A 19,083-nucleotide genomic window follows, 5' to 3' on the forward strand; every position below is an offset into this window, starting at 1 on the left:
AAAGCAAAATTCCTTCCCTTTGCCCTTGACTGTAATTATCTTTTACGTAAATACCACCTGTATTGCTAAAAGCAATACACGATCGCCCGTGTATTGCTTTTTTTTTTGTACGCGCGCGCCGCACACACACACACACACACACACACACACACACACACACACACACACACACACATATTCTGGTGTAGTTAATTCATCCAATAAAGTCTTTGCTACCGTGTGATTGATGAACTCAAGTTCCAGTCATTGTCTGGAAGTTAAAATCCCTGGTATAAGACATTTTTGATTTGCTAGCCCACTCTACTTGTCTGTATAGGTGTTCATTATATATATTTCAATCCATTTGGCCTACTCCTATTCTAATTTTTATATTCTCAGCTCTTAGGTAACACCAAAGTGACTTAACATTACACTGGGCCCAATCTCTGTGAAAACACTGTCATTTTAACAAGTACAGACCATGCTGAAAATAATTCTACCCTGTGAACCTCGCACAGTCTTTAGGGCTTAATTGATTGACAAGGCTCTCGTAGTGTACTCTTTCCCCTGTCATTTTTGAGCAGAATATCAAATTTAACTTTTACTCAGCATAGCCTTATAACAAATTCTGAGATCTTCTATTCTTAATATCATTACTATTAATATATATATATAACAGTATCACATTTTGTCCTTAAAGGATGATGATGATGATGCTGTTGTTGCTGCTGCTGCTCCTCTGTGATATCATTAACTTTTACATGTTGCAGTTAAACTGTCCTTTTCCACCTATCCATTTTATACAATGTTTCTCATTTTCCTGACAATAGAGCAGTGATGTTGATAATGATCAACATAACATTGAGGATGTTGTGTTGTCTGATGCATGAGCTTGGCTCTAGCATTAAACTGGATAGTACACGACTTTATGGGTCCTTCATGTCACTTTCTTTGAGGGCATCAGTTCTGTTCTTCATGCCCTAATATAGGCCCATCAGAATGCTGAATTTATGCTAATCTCACATTCATTGCATAAAAAAAAACACAAAGATGCTCCCTTCAGCTGTATCATCTTTCTCTCTCCAGAGATGATATCAAATAAGCAACAAGTGAAGCCCTGTATAAATCACTAAGAACTATAGTTGGCAGCTCTCTTCCAAACCGAACCACTACTTTGGACTTTTTAAAAAGCCTTCTGCCCTAGTCTGAGGCATGATTTTAGTCTAAATTTAAAATAAAAATGAACTAAGAAACGAGATTATAACAATGCTACCATTCCCAGGTTATGCATAACCTAATATACTATGTGATACAGTTGTTATAAAGTCAAATTTGTATCATTATAAATTTATAGTTTTTTAATTCAATAAAAACTTCTAAAATATTTCTAATTTATTTTATACTCCTACAGAATTACATAGAGTAATGGTAAATAGCATTTGTATTGTTCTTTATTGATTTGGTGAAGAGGGGCAGAAGAATTTTTGCCACTCGGAAACATGGGTTGTAAAGTTAATCCCAGGGTAGAAAGGAGCAAACCATGGACTGTGATGCATTCTCACCACTTGAGCATGACCAATCCTGAAATATTCGGAAAATGAGTTCCCAATTTTAAAACAGCAGTATGGCAGGAATAAACACACTAACTAAAATGGGTACCGTATACTGAAGAGGTTAGTGCTGATGAGGAGATAGTCCAATAGCCCATGGATAATGTCACAGAACATATAACTAATCAAATATTACAAGCTGCTACCTTTGCAATACCAAAATACAAAAAAGCTCCAGTTATAGTGATCATGTTTGCAAATTGAATTTTGATTTTAATAAGCAAAAATTGACGAATATTATTCACAGGCTATAAAAATAAAGATATAAAGCACAAATTTACACTTTATTATCAGAAGTTTATTACCAATTAAATGAAATGTGAAAAGCAAAAGAAAGTTATCCACTGGTTAGCAAAATAAATGTATACTTACATATAGAGCTTAATTAATATACATATTAATTAAACAACACTTTGTAATATGGTTATAATTTAAAATAGTCACTTATTTTAGATTGTTTTGAATTATCACCGCATAGTCTGTTTGTAGATTTTTAAATATTGTATAGCAGTCTATATTCATGGTCACTTGCACCAGTTTCTTCTAATGCTCTCCTCAGGACAGCTGTAGCCTCAAGAGTGCTGTTTTGTAACTGTAATTCATTCTGGTTCATCTTCATTTTCCTCCTCCTTGGCAAAATTATCAGTAATAGCCTGGGCAATTTCTTCATCTGCTAAAGCTGTAGTAACTTGATCATTTATGTTCACCCATATCTTCAGGCTTTTCAATGTAATCAGTATCATGACTTACTTGTGTACCCCAGCTTTTAATGGACAATAATAAATGACCTGCTTAATTGAGGTCACTTTCCAATCATATGCAATATCCAAACAACAAGTACCAAACAAAATGAAATTTTGTTTGGTACTTGTTCTAAGTGTAAATAGTGTTCTAAGGCAGATTGGATAAAATGTAATTGTCCATTTCATTAGATGAGAAAATTATTAGACAGAATAGGTTGACAGTGGTGCAGTGCACAGTATGAATCGGTTGTTACGTATCGTATTATTCCTTATTACTTCTCCTTTATCTTATCACCCTTCTTTGTTCACCGTGATAGCGATCTCAGTTCCATTCGCCCTTTGTTCTCCATAACTAGCGTTACTAGTAACGTAACGTTAGCACATTACCCTTCAAGACTACTAACTTATATAGAAATTATGTAGGGTACTTTCTGCATATAGCAGTGTCCCAGGTCCATAATCCATTATTATTTTTATTTCTATTATTAATAATATCTTAAACTGTTGCTTCCCTTAAAATGTGTGTGTGTGTGTGTGTGTGTGTGTGTGTGTGTGTGTGTGTGTGTGTGTCACTAACTTTTCCTTAAAAAATTTCACCCTTACTTGGGACTTGAATAAAATCCAATTTTAACATTTATTGTAAACCAACAAACACTGGTGTGCCCCTGCACTATAACAGCTATCACTCATTCACCCACAAAAGGTCTATCTTTAATCAATTTCTCAATGCTTATAAATATTCAAGGGCTGAATCTGCTTTAGACTCAGAAATACAGATATTAACCAGCAGATTCTTAAACAGAGGTTACCTCCTTGCTACAATTAGCCGAATTAGGGTACAAGCTAAGGATAGGATACAAAAAAACTACACCAACCAACAATAGTAATATGAAAAAAATACTTTATTTCTGTCCCATACGTTGAACAGTGGCACAAACAGCTTAACATATTCTTTAAAGATACCGAATTTAAGATTGTGGCTAGACCAATATGGAAATTGCATGCTACACTGAACAATCACTCAGTCTTTTCCTCTTTTGCAACACAAATAAAGGACCTGTTATACAACATCAACATTTCTTGTGCTGATTGCGACTCTTCTTACCAAGTATCAACGTAGTTTCTGCTGAATTAGGCTTAAACAGCACACATTCTCAGTTCATGCTTCTGTAACACTGCTGAATGAGAACATTCAGCAGCGTTACAGTTAGCCTTTCATGCTGTTAATGAAAAACATACCTTTTTACTCAATGAGGCCAAAATACTTAGGTGTCCAACGTAATTATACAAGACTATTAATTGCAGAAACCGTCAAAATTAATTTACATTAAAATTCTATTAATGTTTTCTGTCCATATCTAATCTCCGAATCGTGATCTTTTATGCGCAAAGACAAATAATCTATTTAAGATTAATGCTCAGACATACTCCGTATTTTCATTCCTGTGATCACCGCATATGGTTGAAAAGCTCTGTCAGCTTCAAGAAGAAAAATCGTTTTTAAAAATTTACATTAAACTTCTTTTAATTTTTTAATCAATTTTGTGTTAATATTAAATTTGTTTTAATTTCTGGAGAGTCATGTGGAAGTGTTCTATGTATCATATTGAGGTAAATTTCTCTTATTCTTCTACAAATATTGAAAACAATGTAGAATGTATTGAGCATCATAACTCTGGTTTATGTTATCAAAAACAAAATATGAAAATGTAGATTTTTAATAGACCTTTTAAATGACTTCAGTGAACTACACCTGCGACAGAAACTTCATTGTCTGTGATGGACTAAGATAAAAAAAAATAGTAAATTCTAAGAAGGGCATTATGGGGTAAACCATGATAAAGATTAAATTTAATAATAATAATAAAACTAGGGGGCTTTGCCCCTGCTTGCTTTGCTCATCCACCCCTGTGCATGCTTTTCTATGTAAAATAGAGATATACGGAGTAAGTCAAATCTTTTATACATAAAAGACACACCTGTCGAAATGCACTGGTTTAAATCTAAATCTAATCTGATCAGGAAATGATCTATATAATTATTATGGCATTCTCAAAGTCAAATAAATATCACGGTAAAACTCCAGAATGGTGTACACCTTCCAACATGGCGGCATGCAAAACAGTGGGAAAGCAGTGTTTGGCAAATGCCACTGCTTTCCCCGCCCACTGTCCTGTGTTGATATGCCTAGGGTGTTTTTCCCCGCATTTGCCACTGTTTTTAAATCGGGATCTCGTTTTCCCATTTTAAAACAACGAGATGGAGGGATAAACACCCTATCCAAGCTAAGCTCCTCGACAACACAAAACCATCAGAAACGGGAGGTGTCTTCACCTGTCAATTATTGCTGTCTTCCTTGCTTTCATCTAAGTACCTGCTGGTGTATACTATACTGGACTTCAGCCAATATCACTATATAATTATTTACCTGCGTTTACGTAGGTCACTTAGGAAAATGCCTTTTGCTTCAGGTTCCAAAATACATGAGGAATATTGTTGCATCTGAAAGAGCAGGACTAAAATTAATTGAAATATTTACAAAATACTAAACCACAGTATTTACAAATATACAATATTCATTAATATACAAGAAACGCCTCTCTCTCTCTCTCTCTCTCTCTCTCTCTCTCTCTCTCTCTCTCTCTCTCTCTCTCTCTCTCTCTCTCTCTCTCTCTCTCTCAAGGTAACTCAGAAATTTTTTTTTTTTTTGGCTGGTGCAGCATAAGCCTCAGAATTCCTTGCACCATATGGATAATAATAATAATAACATTACAATGGAACATCAAATGTTAGACAGTGAATCACGTGCATGAGGTTGGTGATCATTATGGAGGCATTTGTCTATAATTAATTGCATTTGTAGTGACATAATTGTCTCGCCCTCTTCTCCCATTGGCTCGAATAAATATCATTAGGAGAAAAACTTTTAATGTGTAGCAGATACTGTTATACCATGCCAAATACAGTATTAAGAATGTTTTGTGAGAAACCTCAGTAGGCCTTATGAAAGTGGTAAACTGAGTTAGACTGTTGGGTAGTTGAGTTCAGCAGATCATGCAACAAGTGCTCTACTTTTGTGAGGCCAAAACATTAGACAGTATTTTTATTATATTTAAAAATATAAAAAAAATAAAAACTAGTGATTAATTGTTTATCTGTGGATATATCCATTGACATATGTATTATTTGATTTAGTTTCATCAACTTCTCAATCTGAATTCCAGAATTTCTTTAATTTTGACTCATTAGCATTAGCATTAGCAGAGGCATATGATGCAAGAAAGCAAGCTTATTCAGCATCAGCCAAAAAAAACAAAAAAAAAAAAAAAAAACCCACTCCCATTTCACCCCTCCGTTCGTTCGAAATACCTGTCCAGTTGAGCTTTAAATTTGTTTAGGCTATCAACTTCAACAACCAGTGATGGAAGTCGGTTCCACCAACCAACCACCCGCTGGCCAAAGGCAAATTTCCGCACATCTATCCGACATCCGTCCTTCCTCAATTTGAATTTATGCCCTCTGAGGTGATTATTCTGAGAAAGATGAAGAATCCCATTGGCATTGAGCATGCTCAAACCATTCAAAGCCTTATACACCTCTATCAGATCACCTCGCCGGTGCCTAGTCTCCAGACTCTGTAATTTGCAAAACTTAAGCCTTTCTTCGTAAGAGCAACCCTTTGTTCCATTTACTAATCTTGTTGCCCTTCTCTGTACCCGTTCCAGCAGCTCTACATCCTTCTTGAAATGAGGCCTCCAGACCTGTATACAGTACTCAAGATGTGGCCTTACCATTGCCTTATACAATGGAATAATCACCTCCTTATCCCTGCTAGAAAAATTCCTGTATATCATTGACAAGACACCATGAGCTACTCTTGCAGCTCGTCTGCACTGCTCAGAGAACTTCATATCTGCCTGCACAATTACCCCCAGGTCCTTTTCATTCTCCACCACTGTCAGTGTAGTACCGCAGAGTTGATACGTTGCTCTGGGGTTACTGTTTCCCATATGCAGCACTTTACATTTGTCGATGTTAAACCTCATTTGCCACCTCTCAGCCCATCTGTTCAACCTGTCCAGATCCTGTTGCAGCAGCATAGCGTCAGTATTGTCCTTAACGACCCTGCCAACCTTTGTATCATCTGCAAACTTGGACATTAAACTTGATATCCCATCATCAATATCATTCATAAACACCGAAAACAACAACGGACCCAACACTGAACCTTGAGGAACTCCACTAATAACATTAGTCCACGTTGAGCAGTGTCCATTGATTACCACTCTCTGTCTTCTGCCACTCAACCATCCCCTTATCCATAGCAGCAATTTGCCTCCAATGCCACACTGCTCCAATTTGTGCAGCAGTCTTCCATGTGCAACAGTATCAAAAGCCTTTCTAAGATCCAAATATATAATATCAAAGTTATTCCCTGCATCCAGTTCTTTTGTGACTACATCATAGTATCCAATCAAATTGGTCAGGCAAGACCTGCCCTTAACAAAACCATGCTGCGTCTGAGCTATAACTGAATTCTTGTCTAGATGATCCTGCAGTGCTTCTTTAACCAGTGCCTCCATTAATTTACCTGCAACAGAAGTTAAACTAACAGGTCTATAATTACTTGTGTCAGCCTTTGAACCTCCTTTGTGAATTGGGGTCACATTTGCACATCTCCAGTCCATAGGTACCTCCCCTGAGTCCAAGGAAGCTCTCATAATTATGGCTAAGGGTTTGCTTACTTCCTTTGCTGCCTCCTTTAATATAACTGGATAGATCCCATCCACCCCAGGTGCCTTTTTTATGTTTATCCCCAACAATCTCTCCTCCACTTTCCTCTCAGTTATTACAAAATCATCCAGCTCACTGCCAATGTTTACTTTACCTACATCATTCTCCTTCCTGAATAACTCCTCATGCGTGAATGTAGATGCAAAATACTCGTTTAGATTGTTAGCCACCTGAGCAGGATCCTCAACTGTTGAACCATCAATATCCAGTGGACCAATCTGATTCATCCCTTTCCTTTTCGAGTTCAAGTATGTAAAGAACTCTTTTCTGTTTTTCTTTGCATCCTTTGCCAAGGATTTTTCATAGTCTGCCTTTGCCTGCCTAATCTCCTTTGTGACTTGGTTACAGACCAACTTATATCTATCATAGGCTTCCATGTCACCCATTAATTTGTATGTATCCCATGCATTTTTCTTCTCTGCCACATGTCTCATTAGTTCATCTGACAACCATTTAGGCCTAAACCTTGAACAATATTTCTTAGTTGGTATGTAAAGCCTGGTAGCCTCCAAGATTAGTTCCTTGAATGCTTCCCATTTTGAGTTTGCTGTTGGTAACATCATCAGTTGGTCCCACTGTATAGAATTTAAATACTGTCTCAGACCATCATAGTCGCCTTTACGAAAACAAAAACCCTTCCCTTTACCTCTGATGGTAGTTACCTCCTTGAGTAAATCCCACTTCAACACACTGTGATCACTGCCACCTAGTGGTTCATTTATCTGCAGGTTCTTAATGCATGAGGAATCACTACTGATAATCAGATCAAGAGTATTGCTCCCTCTCGTTGCCTCACGAACATGCTGATGTAGAAAACAATCATCCAATAAATCCACAAAAGCCTTGCTAGTGTGCGAGTGACCAACCCACAAATTCCAGTCAATATCTGGGAAATTAAAGTCCCCCATTATAAGACTCTCTGATTTACTGGCCCACTCTATTTCCCTGTACAATATCTTATTATACTCATCAGAGTCATTAGGCCTATAGCACACTCCTACTCTCAATTTTGATTTCCCTATGCTTATGTCACACCAAACTGACTCGACGCTGCCCTGTCCATCGATGTCGACTGGCTTCACTTCCTTGGACTTTATGTGTTTCTTAATTAATAGCATAACCCCTCCTCCCCTCCTGTCCTGTCTATCCTTTCTATACACATTGTATTCCCCAAATTCCAGTTCCGCATTACTTATATCTGTGTGACACCACGTCTCTGATATCCCAACAATATCTGCCTTTGATGTTTTGAGCAATACCTCAAATTCATCAAATTTATTTACCAAACTCCTAGCATTGGTGTACACGCAGGTATACATGCACCTGTTTCTATTCTTAGCTACCCTAACACAACCCATGTGTTTACTTGTACCGCAATGACTCCCAGCAGTCTCTGAAATATCCTGCATCCTGTTTTTCAGACTTCTGCTCATTTCAATAGAAGCAGTGCAAGAATCACTTCCACCTCTGCCACTGGCTACTGTTAATCTATTAGTCCTTGTATCCCCCCCAACTAGCAGTTTTCCGACCCACCTAACACTGCCTCGACAGCATCAGCAAAAATTCTTGCACCCTTTCTATTTAAGTGTATCCCATCCCTGTAGAAGCAATCTCTCCTGTTAACAAGTACAGTCCAGGCTGAAAAAAATTCTACCCCTTGAGCCTTGCACAATCCCTCCAGGGCCGAATTGATCGACAAGGCTCTCATCATATACTCCCTCCTATCGTGTCTGGGCAGAATTGCAGACACTTTCAAGTTCAACCCTAATTCACGGCTTTTTTTCAACAGTGACCTGTACTTGCTAAGTAATTCTGCCGGTCTCCTACTCTTAATATCATTAGTGCCAACGTGTACAACTATATCACCTTTTGTGCCCTTAAAAGATGATATCCGTTCTACAACGTCATCAACCTTTGCCCCTGGCAGACATACCCTGGTCCTATTCCACCTATCCTTTTTACAAAGGATGTTCCCTGTTTCCCTGACAATAGAGTCACCAACAACTACTAGTTCCTGTGGGACCAGCGCATTCTGCCTAGGGGGCTGCTTCTGTGTTGCCTGATGACCAAGTGCAAGCTCTGGCGTTGATGTGGGCAGCTGAGAGCTTGATGGGCCCCTCAATTTATTTCCTTCGAGGGCATCCACCCTGTCCTCCAAGCTCTCATAAAGGCCCATAACAACGCTGAGTTGTCGCCTGATTTCCTTGCACTCCTTACATCGTGCACACACAAAGACATCCCCCTTGGCAGTATCATGTCCCGTACCCGACTGCTCCGCAAACATCAAGCAAACAGTGCATTTTAATAGACTGTGATTCAGAGGGCAACTGCCCCCCTCAGTTCTCCCCTGAACCACAGCACTCCCATTAGCTTGAGCCTTTTGCTTTGCTGCTCTGGTCAGAGTCATGATTCCGATTTAATTCAATAAAATTCAAAACAAAAATTAAATCCTTAAGTTATATCCCAAAACAGTTATGTTATATATATTTTTTTTTCGGTATCTAGTGTTTTCTACGAGTTCCCTTTATACAACTTCCGTATCACATGTACCACTATAGTTATGTATTAATTATTTGTTAGATTAATCGTTACATATATATATATATATATATAGAGTTAAAAGTCAATTTAATTGACACAATAAAGTTTATCAAGATTAATAGATTTACTGATTAATTGGCAATATTATATTATGCACTATACGACACTAAGCTTATGCTATCGTGTAAAAATGGCGGGAATTCACGAACGGTATTTCTATGGACTCGTAAGTATTGATTAGCTTCCAAATCTCGCTATCTCAATTTAGAATAAACTAAGGCTCCTGACTAGGTCTATAATCTACTTATAGAAGATAATTTGATATAACAGTTGGTTAATAAATCGACTAAATTTGGTTAAAAAAAAAAAAAAAAAAAAAAAAATTTGGTTTGTGACACGTCGATTTGATACCGTTACCGATACTAAGTAATATCTACAAAATCTCTGTCTAAGTTAAACTTTAAACTAAGTATCGTAACTAGGAATATAAAGCTACTCTAGAAAATAAGGTAATATGACAATTTAAACTAATAAAGCAGAAAATAAATCAGGAAAAACTTCTCTGTTTGAAGAGCTTTAAGGAGCAATGGCCGCACAGGCTAACCTCGCACCCAGACTCCTACATCATCTAGAATCTTGTTGAATGGATGGGCTGAGAAATGGCAAGTGAAATTTAACATTAACAAATGCAAAGTACTGCTTATGGGTAGCAGTAACCCCAGAGTAATGTACCAACTATGTGGTACCACACTCAGTGTAGCAGAAAATTAAAAGACCTGGGGATAATTTTGCAGTCAGATATGAAGTTCTCTCACGGTACAGACAGGCTGCCAGGACAGCTTATGTGGTAGTCAGTGATAGATAGATTGCTAGTAGAGATAAGGATTAAGGTGATTATATTTATAGAATGACTATTATATAAGGCAACGGTCAGGCCACATATTGGAATACAACATACAGGTCTGGAGGCCTCATTTTAGGAAGGTGATAGAGCTGCTTCAATGATTACATAGAAAGATAACAAGATTTGATAGAGGAATGAAGGGGTGCTCTTCCCAAGAAAGCCTTCAGTTCTGCAAATTGCAGCATCTGGAGACTAGGTACCTGCAAGGTGATCTGATTGAGGTGTTTAAGCTTTAAATGGTTTGAGCAAGTGCAATGCTGATTGTATTCTTCCTTTTGCTCAGAGGAAGAAATTTTGATGAAGGATGGTTGCAGAATATATGTGCAGAAGTTTGCCTTTAATCTGTGAGTGGTTGGTTGCTGGAACAAACTTCATTTGTTGTGAAAGTTGATAGCTTAAATAAATTCAAGTATTGTGGTGTGTTGGGTGGGGTTTGGGTTTGGGGTGAAATGGAAAGTTTTTTTTTTTTTATTCTGGCTGATGCTGTATAAGCTTGCTTTCTTGCATTGTATGCCACTAATGTAATTATGCTAATTTTAAATTTGTCGTCTAAATATGAAAATGGCTACTATTCCTATTATTACTATTAGATGGCAGCACATCTCTCTCTCTCTCTCTCTCTCTCCCCCCCCCCCCACCTTTCAAGAGAATTTGTACTGTAATTTGCTTGATACTCTGAAAAACCTTCAAAACATACATGCCTTACTAACTAGCAAAGGGTTAATTATGAAACTCAAGCATTAACAAGAAAGTTGCGTTAAAGATTTCATTAAAATATTATTCCTAAATTTTTTATTCAACCTTTAGGTTTATTGTGCATTTCTTTAACCATTTACAGAGTAAGTTTTTTAAACATGACTGTGCCCTGATAATTGAGGGAGTGACTCTATGGAATGAGTTTTTCATAAAATTTTGAAAATCTGTAAAAACAAAATTTGTACTTAAATGCTTTTAAATATTAACTTGTTCTTATTTTGACCCACTTGTCCAATATTAGAGCAAAATATTTCAAAAATAAATTGAGATTGAAATTTAAAAAATACTGAAAGAATTCATTAATGCATTTTAAGATTTAAAATGAAGTCATGAAAGAATTCATTACTTCATATTTCATATAATATTCTCTTCTACATCTGTTTATGTATCACATGATTCAATTTCATCAGTTTCTGTATCCGAATTACAGAGAATTTCGGCTTTTATAAGCCAAAATTGCACAGCAGTAGCTGTAAGATGCTGTCTTTTCCTCCTCCTGTAAGTCACTTGCTATAAATTGTCTCCATTATTTAGAAATGAAACATGGATGAGAGATGGCAACACTTAGTAGACGATTCATAATGCACTTTTTATGCATTATTTGAAACAACCTTGAAACCTAACCTGAGATGTACATTCAAGTGCTTGCATATGTGTGCATGCGCGCGCGCACATACAAACATACTTTGGAAACAGTTGATATTCGTAAATTGAGATTAAGCTGTCTTTATTTATAGAAATATGAAATCAGGCTATCAGCTCACATTTTATAAATTCTTTATAGGCCCACTGCTACAGAATTACTGAAACACCCTTTCTTCAAAAAATCAAAGGTAGGTTATAAACAATATCTCTGTATAGGTTTTATTGTTCAGATACTAGTGCAGTAGAATCTTGATTATCTGTGCATTTGGTTGTGTGTGTTCAGGTCTCCCTCCCTTTTTTTTTTTTAATTAAAAATTTAAGTTATTGCATATGAATTGTTTTTGCTGAAATGGCTGTTTTTCTACTCTGTGGACTTTTTAACCATAGTATATTGGATTTCTAAAGTGTGATTTCATATTTATAGAAAATTATACCATATGAAAAACAGTTTCAACAAAAAAAAAAAAAAAGCAAGCATCAGATTTTTTTTTTTTTTTTTTTTTTTGTAAGTAAATTTTTTTTTTTTTTTTCCCTCCTGGTCCTGTTTTGAAAAATGTGAAATTAAATAATTGTAAAATGATGTAAGGAAGCTAGCAAGCTTATACAATATCAGCCAGGGGGTGATATTAACTACACTTGCACATTCCTTCTAATAATTTGTCTAATCTTTCTTTACAATTTATTCAAAGGTACCCACTTCCACAACACCAGGTGAAAGTTTATTCCCCACAATCAGTTACTTTTGGCTGAAAGGAAATTTCTGCACATTTATTCTGCAACTATATTTTTTCCAATTTAAATATATATATCACTTTGTGTGTGTGTGTGTGTGTGTGTGTGTGTGTGTGTGCATGTCATCCAAGAAAGCATATGGATGCCAGCAGCATTGTTTACTCAACTCATTTAAAGTCTTAAATGGTTGGAGTAAACTCCAATCAGATCTCTTCATAGGTGCCTGGTTTTCAGGTTACTGCAGTGTGCAGAAATGAAGTCTTTCCTGGTCTACACGTCTCTGCATCCATTCCAGTAGATCCACATCCTTCTCAAAATGTTATTTCCATACCTGTATGTAGTACTGAAGTTGGCGCTTTACCATTGTTCTATACAGACAGATTTTGAAGACTGTATCTATGAGAGACAACAGTGTGTTGCAATACTCTCCAGCTCCATTGACGGCACAGGTGTAGCAAACTTGATCACAGCACTGTTTCAAAAAAAAAATCACATTTTCTATCTTCATTTTCTTAAATATGTAACAGTTTCATAAAGACAAGTTGAGTTAGGGAAAGTTTAAAAAAAAACAAAAAAAAAACCCCCTCCATTGAGGGATTAAATGCAAATTGCAGTGTGGCATTTTATTGTTTGAAACATCAATTACGTAGCATAATATTTTAATTACTTATTGTTAAGCCCTTATGTACTGTCAGGAACTAACAGAAGGCAGTGCATTCATTTGACAGCATTACATTTCACGAAACAATAAGTGCTATTGGTTTCAGTTTTGTTACAACATTCATGCTACTGGCATTCTCAGCTAGTTAGCTACCTTGATAGGGCAATTTCTGAAATACAGCACAGTGATGCTTGCTTTAAACAAAAGTAGTGCCTATTATCTGCATTACTTAATTTATCACCTTCATTAATAATAATGCTTATTTACCCTCATTATTATTAATATAATTAATGCATGCATGCCTTCATTAAACAAGATGATAAAAGTGGTATCCATCTGGCTCACTTGCTGCGAGATCTCTGGCTTTTTCCAGCGTTAATGTTTTTCCTAAGTTCTTCCATGTGAAGATTTATTTTGTATACTCCATCCTTTAAATAGCCCCACAAGAAAAATCACAGGGAATGATGTCTGGAGAACAATGTGGCCATTATCTGTGACTTTTTATCCTTTCACTGAACACACATCTCAATGTCTGCATTTGTGATTACAGGTATGCAGAATTTTGAATTTTGTTGGAAATGTCTGTGGGATTTTTCTTTGTTTTCTTGTTAGTTCCTTAAAAAGCAGTTGTAATATCAGTATCTTGTTACCCCTCAGGGTTAATTATCCTTGTAAAAAAAAAAAAAAAACTGAGTCCTGATAATCTCATCCCACTTGCAATTATTTGGCTTTTTTCACTTGGCCATTCAGATAAAACCATGCTAAAAATATTGTAGTTTTAAATGTTTTTCACCAACCTTATGTAGAAATAAAACACAAAGAAAACAAAAACTGGAATCTTGATAACTGTATTTATAATAAGTTATATTTGTCTGTATTTACAATAAATTATATTTAACTTTACAACTAAAATATATACATATAAAATATACATTAAAATATACTAAATTAAAATCGATAAAACCAAAGCTTTCGAAGGCTCCTGCCTTCTTCAGCGGTATTTTCTTTGTTCTGCGGTGCGTCTTTAAATACCAGCAGGTTCACGGTACTCATCACGTGTTTCATTCCCACGTGTTCCGTTCTCTTGTGTTACGGAATCGGAAGCGGCTCGAGAGTGGGTCATGTGGAACCGTTCGTCCCTTCTGAGGATAGTAGCCTCAAAGAGGGGATGGATCCGCATTCCTCTATCTCTATTAATGTTCACTGTGGAACAGATCCGCAAACTCTCAAGCCACTTCCGGTCCCAGAACTTATTCGCCCGATCGGTGATGGTAGCCTCGTCTATCATGCTAAAAATAGGTAAAAAGTGAATTCTTGGTCATTTTACTCTGACTCTCCAAATGGAATCTTCAGATTTCAAAGTTGTACTGCTATTGTTTTTAGGCCCTCATTTATATGCTGTTCTTGCAGTACCTTTCAACCCTCCTGTTTCTAATGCAACATGCCTGAGAGAACTACTCAGTGAATGTTCCACACAAGCATAAAATTTTCTCCAATTTCACTTCTGTTACTATATGTTAGGTTTGCATTATTATTATTATTATTAGCCATATAGTGTAAGGAAGCCTGAGGCTTATACTGCACCAGCCAAAAAAAAAAAAAAAAAAAAAAATTTCAGAGAGAGAGAGAGAGAGAGAGAGAAGAATGATGATATCCAGCTTAGGATCGTGTATGTGCCAAGCCCATACTCACCAGATGTGAGCCCCTGGGGTTAGGTTTACTGTTGAATAATATACCTCTAGTTCTTAGTTTATTTATTAAGTTATAAATGCCATTTTATTGTTTGATGAAATGTCAATGTACTTATTGCAGTTCAACCTTTATGTACCATTAGGTTTAGTATCAGTAATGGCCATATGGTGCAAGGAAGCCTAAGGCTTATGCTGCACCAGCCAAAAAAAAAAAAAGAGTAAAATAATAATAAAAAAATTAAATAAATAACGTAATAATATCTGTACATAGCCAACTACTTAAGTAGTTATAAATTGGCATTATTAAATATGTCTCATATTGTGAATACCTTCACAACAAGTTTCCATGATATTGCACTACCTCAAATAAATAATGCTTCACCATAGGAGAAGACTATTGTTACTTATTCTCAGCGGATACCATCACCCATACGGCACCGTTTCAGAGCTTATTGGCTCTCATCAGTGGGTGGGCAGGTACCCTGGTGTTGCAATGACAACAACCCAGTTGCAAAGTATAACTCCATAGTATGAGAGATGCCTGATTGTGTGGGGATAATTTAGATTACAGAATAGTTTAGGGCCAAAGCCTCAGGTTTCTAAGGGAGTTAACTAATGTACAAGTTAGTGCAATTTCATCATTTCTGTATGTAACCAACTACTTAAGTAGTTATAAATTGGCATCATTAAATGTATCTCATATTGTGAATACTTTCACGAGTTGCCATGATATTGCACTACCTCGAATAAATAACGTTTCACCGTAGAAGACTATTGCTACTTATTTTCAGCAGATACCATCACCGATATGACATTGTTTTGGAGCTTATTGGCTCCTCATCAGTGGGTGGGCATTGATGATAACCCAGTTGTGAAGTATAACTCCACAATATGAGAGCTGCCTGATGAGGGGACTGTCTCTGACTTTTTAAACTGACCCCTCTGCTTAAGGCCTGAACGTGAGTGACTATCCTGCTCCAGACTCAATGCAGTATGTTCAATATTTCTACTTCTCATATTCATCCAGCTATGAAAAGGTCTGTTTAGCTTTTACATCTGGGGGTGAGTGGTGGTTATTGGAAGTGGCATCAGATGGCACCACTCTCTGCCTCAGCTGTCACTTCAATCTTGGGGAGGTAGATCTCCATTTTCTCCCTCCTGATGATGATGATGATTATCTCTCTCTATACATTAAAAAAGTTTTCCTCCTAGTGATATTCAAGCCAATTGGAGAATGTGGTGGGGCAATTATGTCACTACAAATGCACAGGTAAATAATTACATTGTTGTCTTTCATGAAAGACAACTGGCTCAACTGTTCACCAGCCTCGTGCATGTTCTTCACTCCCTAATACATGACCACATCCAGCATCATTTCATGTTCCATTGTAATGTCAGATGGCGAAGGGACCTGATATAGTTTGTATATTTGTAAATTGTTTAGTATTTTGTAAATATTTTAAATATTTGTATAGTTTGTAAATAATTTAGTCCTGCTTTATTGGATGCAATGATTCAGGAACTTCCCGACTTATGTTGAGGGTTGCATTCCGTGGAACACTACGTAAGTTGAAATTTCCCTAAATAAGCATTTAGGGAAATTCCACACTCGCAACTATGCCCATTGAATTTGATAGAAGCAAAAAGAATTGTTCGATGAACATGTAAATAGAATTATTCAATTTTTTTATCTCATGTGTACAAAATTACAAAAATTTCAAAATTATAAAATTACAAAAAAAAGAGGAGACAGGCATAACATCAGCAAGTTTTACCTTTTGAGCATCGTTGCCAGAATTAACTCACCAGCTGATAAGCACACTGCTGCAGAAGTTGAGGGCTGTGGAAATTTAGAAGAGGTTTTTTCCAATAAATCACAAAATTTCTCTGCAGCTGCAGAATCGGCACTGGCAACTTCACCGCATACTTTAATGTTTTCGCAACCAGTACAGTGCTTGAACCTATTAAACCACCTGTTGCTTGTCACGAACTTGGCTTGTGGTTTATCATTATCTTCATAAATACTTCTTGCTTGGATGGCCATTAGATTCAGTTCACTTGCTTCTGAATCTGATTTTCCATCCATATTATTAATAGCCTTTCCATCTTCAATATAGCACTTGAATGCTGTTTTGTGATCACTGTTGAGGTTGGCCTCAGTGTGAAATAGGTTGATCCTTATGTTCTTTTATACGCGCACTGTCCCTTAAAATTGTATTCACTGTTGAAGCAGCGAGACCTAATTCTGTGCAGTAGATGACAAACTTTGTCCTGCTTTGTACTTCTTAATTAAACATCTTCATTTTTAAATCAATTTTATTTCATTTTCTAGCACTGCCAGCACTTGCACTTTCCGTTGGTTACTTCCCCTTCATCATTGTATTAAGTAAATAGGAATGAAGAGAAGATACTGAAAATTTATTTGTTTTTTATATGATTGAAGGTTTCATTGAAGGGGAACACATTTCACCATAATAATGTAAAAACCCACACAATTCTAGTTATCAGGATTATTGCAAGTGCAATAAGATCGAGTTTACTACCTGTTTATAATAGATTGCGCTAACAGAAAAGCCCAGTAAACTGGAAAGTGCAAATTGTTTTTATTATTTTTTGGTCGTGACCTTCAGAAACATGCTTTAGAAAAATATCACAAAGGCGTTCAAAATTGATTCTTATAATGGAACATATGATAACGATGAAAGTGTAGCACAATTTACATTATAAAAATGATCTTTTAGAGATAAATAGCTTAGTTATATAGCGGAAATTTCAGCTTCCAAGGTCTTGGAACGAATTACCAAAAAAAAAAAAAAAAAAAAAATTTTATTGGGGTCACATGATATTTTCAAGATACCTCCATTTATTCCTACAGGACACAAAATAAGTTTCCATGATTTTAAGTTTGCACCGGCAGGCAAAAACTTATGTAAAGTCGAATTTGCTTAAGTTGAGTATTATGTAAGTCAGGGAGTTCCTGTATTTCTAAGTGACCTATGTAAACGAAAGAAATTACATAGTGATATTTTTTCCACTTTGAGAATGCTGCATGTGGGTTTTGGGATAACCAATGGGAGAAGATGGATGCGGATCATGTACAAGTGGGCAGGGCAATTACTTCACTACAAATGCACAGGTAAATAATTACATAGGTCATTTCCTGATTAGATATTTATCGGTGCATTTTGACAGGTATCTTTTACATAGAAAAGATTTGACTTACTCCGTCATTTTACGTAGAAAAGCATGTGTGGGGGTTGGCGAACAAAGCGAGCAGGGGGCAAAGCCCCTAGTTATTATTATTATTATTATTATTCTGCTCCTCCACCTCTTTAGAAAATATTCTACAGATCTGCAACATTACTGTCCAGTTGTGCAAGCAAGGTCATGGAAAAAACAGTCAGTACCCCTATAATCTGGTATAATTCAAAATGATCTTGTCAACCCAGTTCATTGCAGCTTCTGTTAAGGCAGTGCACTCTTTTGGGCTCATTGATTAGGAAAAATAAACATCCATTTGACACCTTTGTATGGAATTTCTCAACGGTTCTCTTTGACTAAGGAAAAACTTTTAAGAGCTTCTAGATATGGTATAATGTATGAACTTGAATCTCCCACACTGCCCAGTGTCACTTTGTTTAATGTAATAATTCAGTAACACAAACTGCTACACATAGATCCATTACCATGCATGCCAATGACCATTAGTGTAAAGGGTAGCGGATAAAATTGTTAAATAAAAATTGAAATAAAATAAACATTGTTAATGGGCCTAAAACAGTTTTTGTTCTCTCATCCTGAAAAACCTTGAATGCACTTCTATACAAAGTGCAATCTACCCAGACCCAGAAATTTAGCTGGAAAATCAAGTCATTCCAGTGGTTCCTAGTGGCTGCTTCCTAGGTACAATATTTGATCAAGAACTTACTTTTGTTGAATAAATAAAAACACTCCAGATCACATCTCTTAAAAAAGCTGAACATTTTAAGAATGCTGTTTTGCACTACTGCATCTATACCATGCATTA

General features: G+C 36.3%; 1 protein-coding gene across 1 annotated transcript in view; it reads left to right on the forward strand.

Moving 5' to 3' along the window:
- fray (oxidative stress responsive kinase frayed) overlaps nt 1-19,083 on the forward strand; it is a 501,108-nt gene that overhangs the window by 246,833 nt on the left and 235,192 nt on the right. Inside the window, exon 10 of the mRNA XM_090389465.1 lies at nt 12,112-12,160. Within this exon, the coding sequence (XP_090245591.1) occupies nt 12,112-12,160 (49 nt within the window). The remainder of the gene's footprint in view (nt 1-12,111; nt 12,161-19,083) is intronic.

The sequence above is a fragment of the Mastigoproctus giganteus genome, chromosome 1, assembly GCF_048544385.1.
Source record: "Mastigoproctus giganteus isolate SK-2022 chromosome 1, ASM4854438v1, whole genome shotgun sequence".
Lineage (NCBI taxonomy): Eukaryota > Metazoa > Arthropoda > Arachnida > Uropygi > Thelyphonidae > Mastigoproctus > Mastigoproctus giganteus.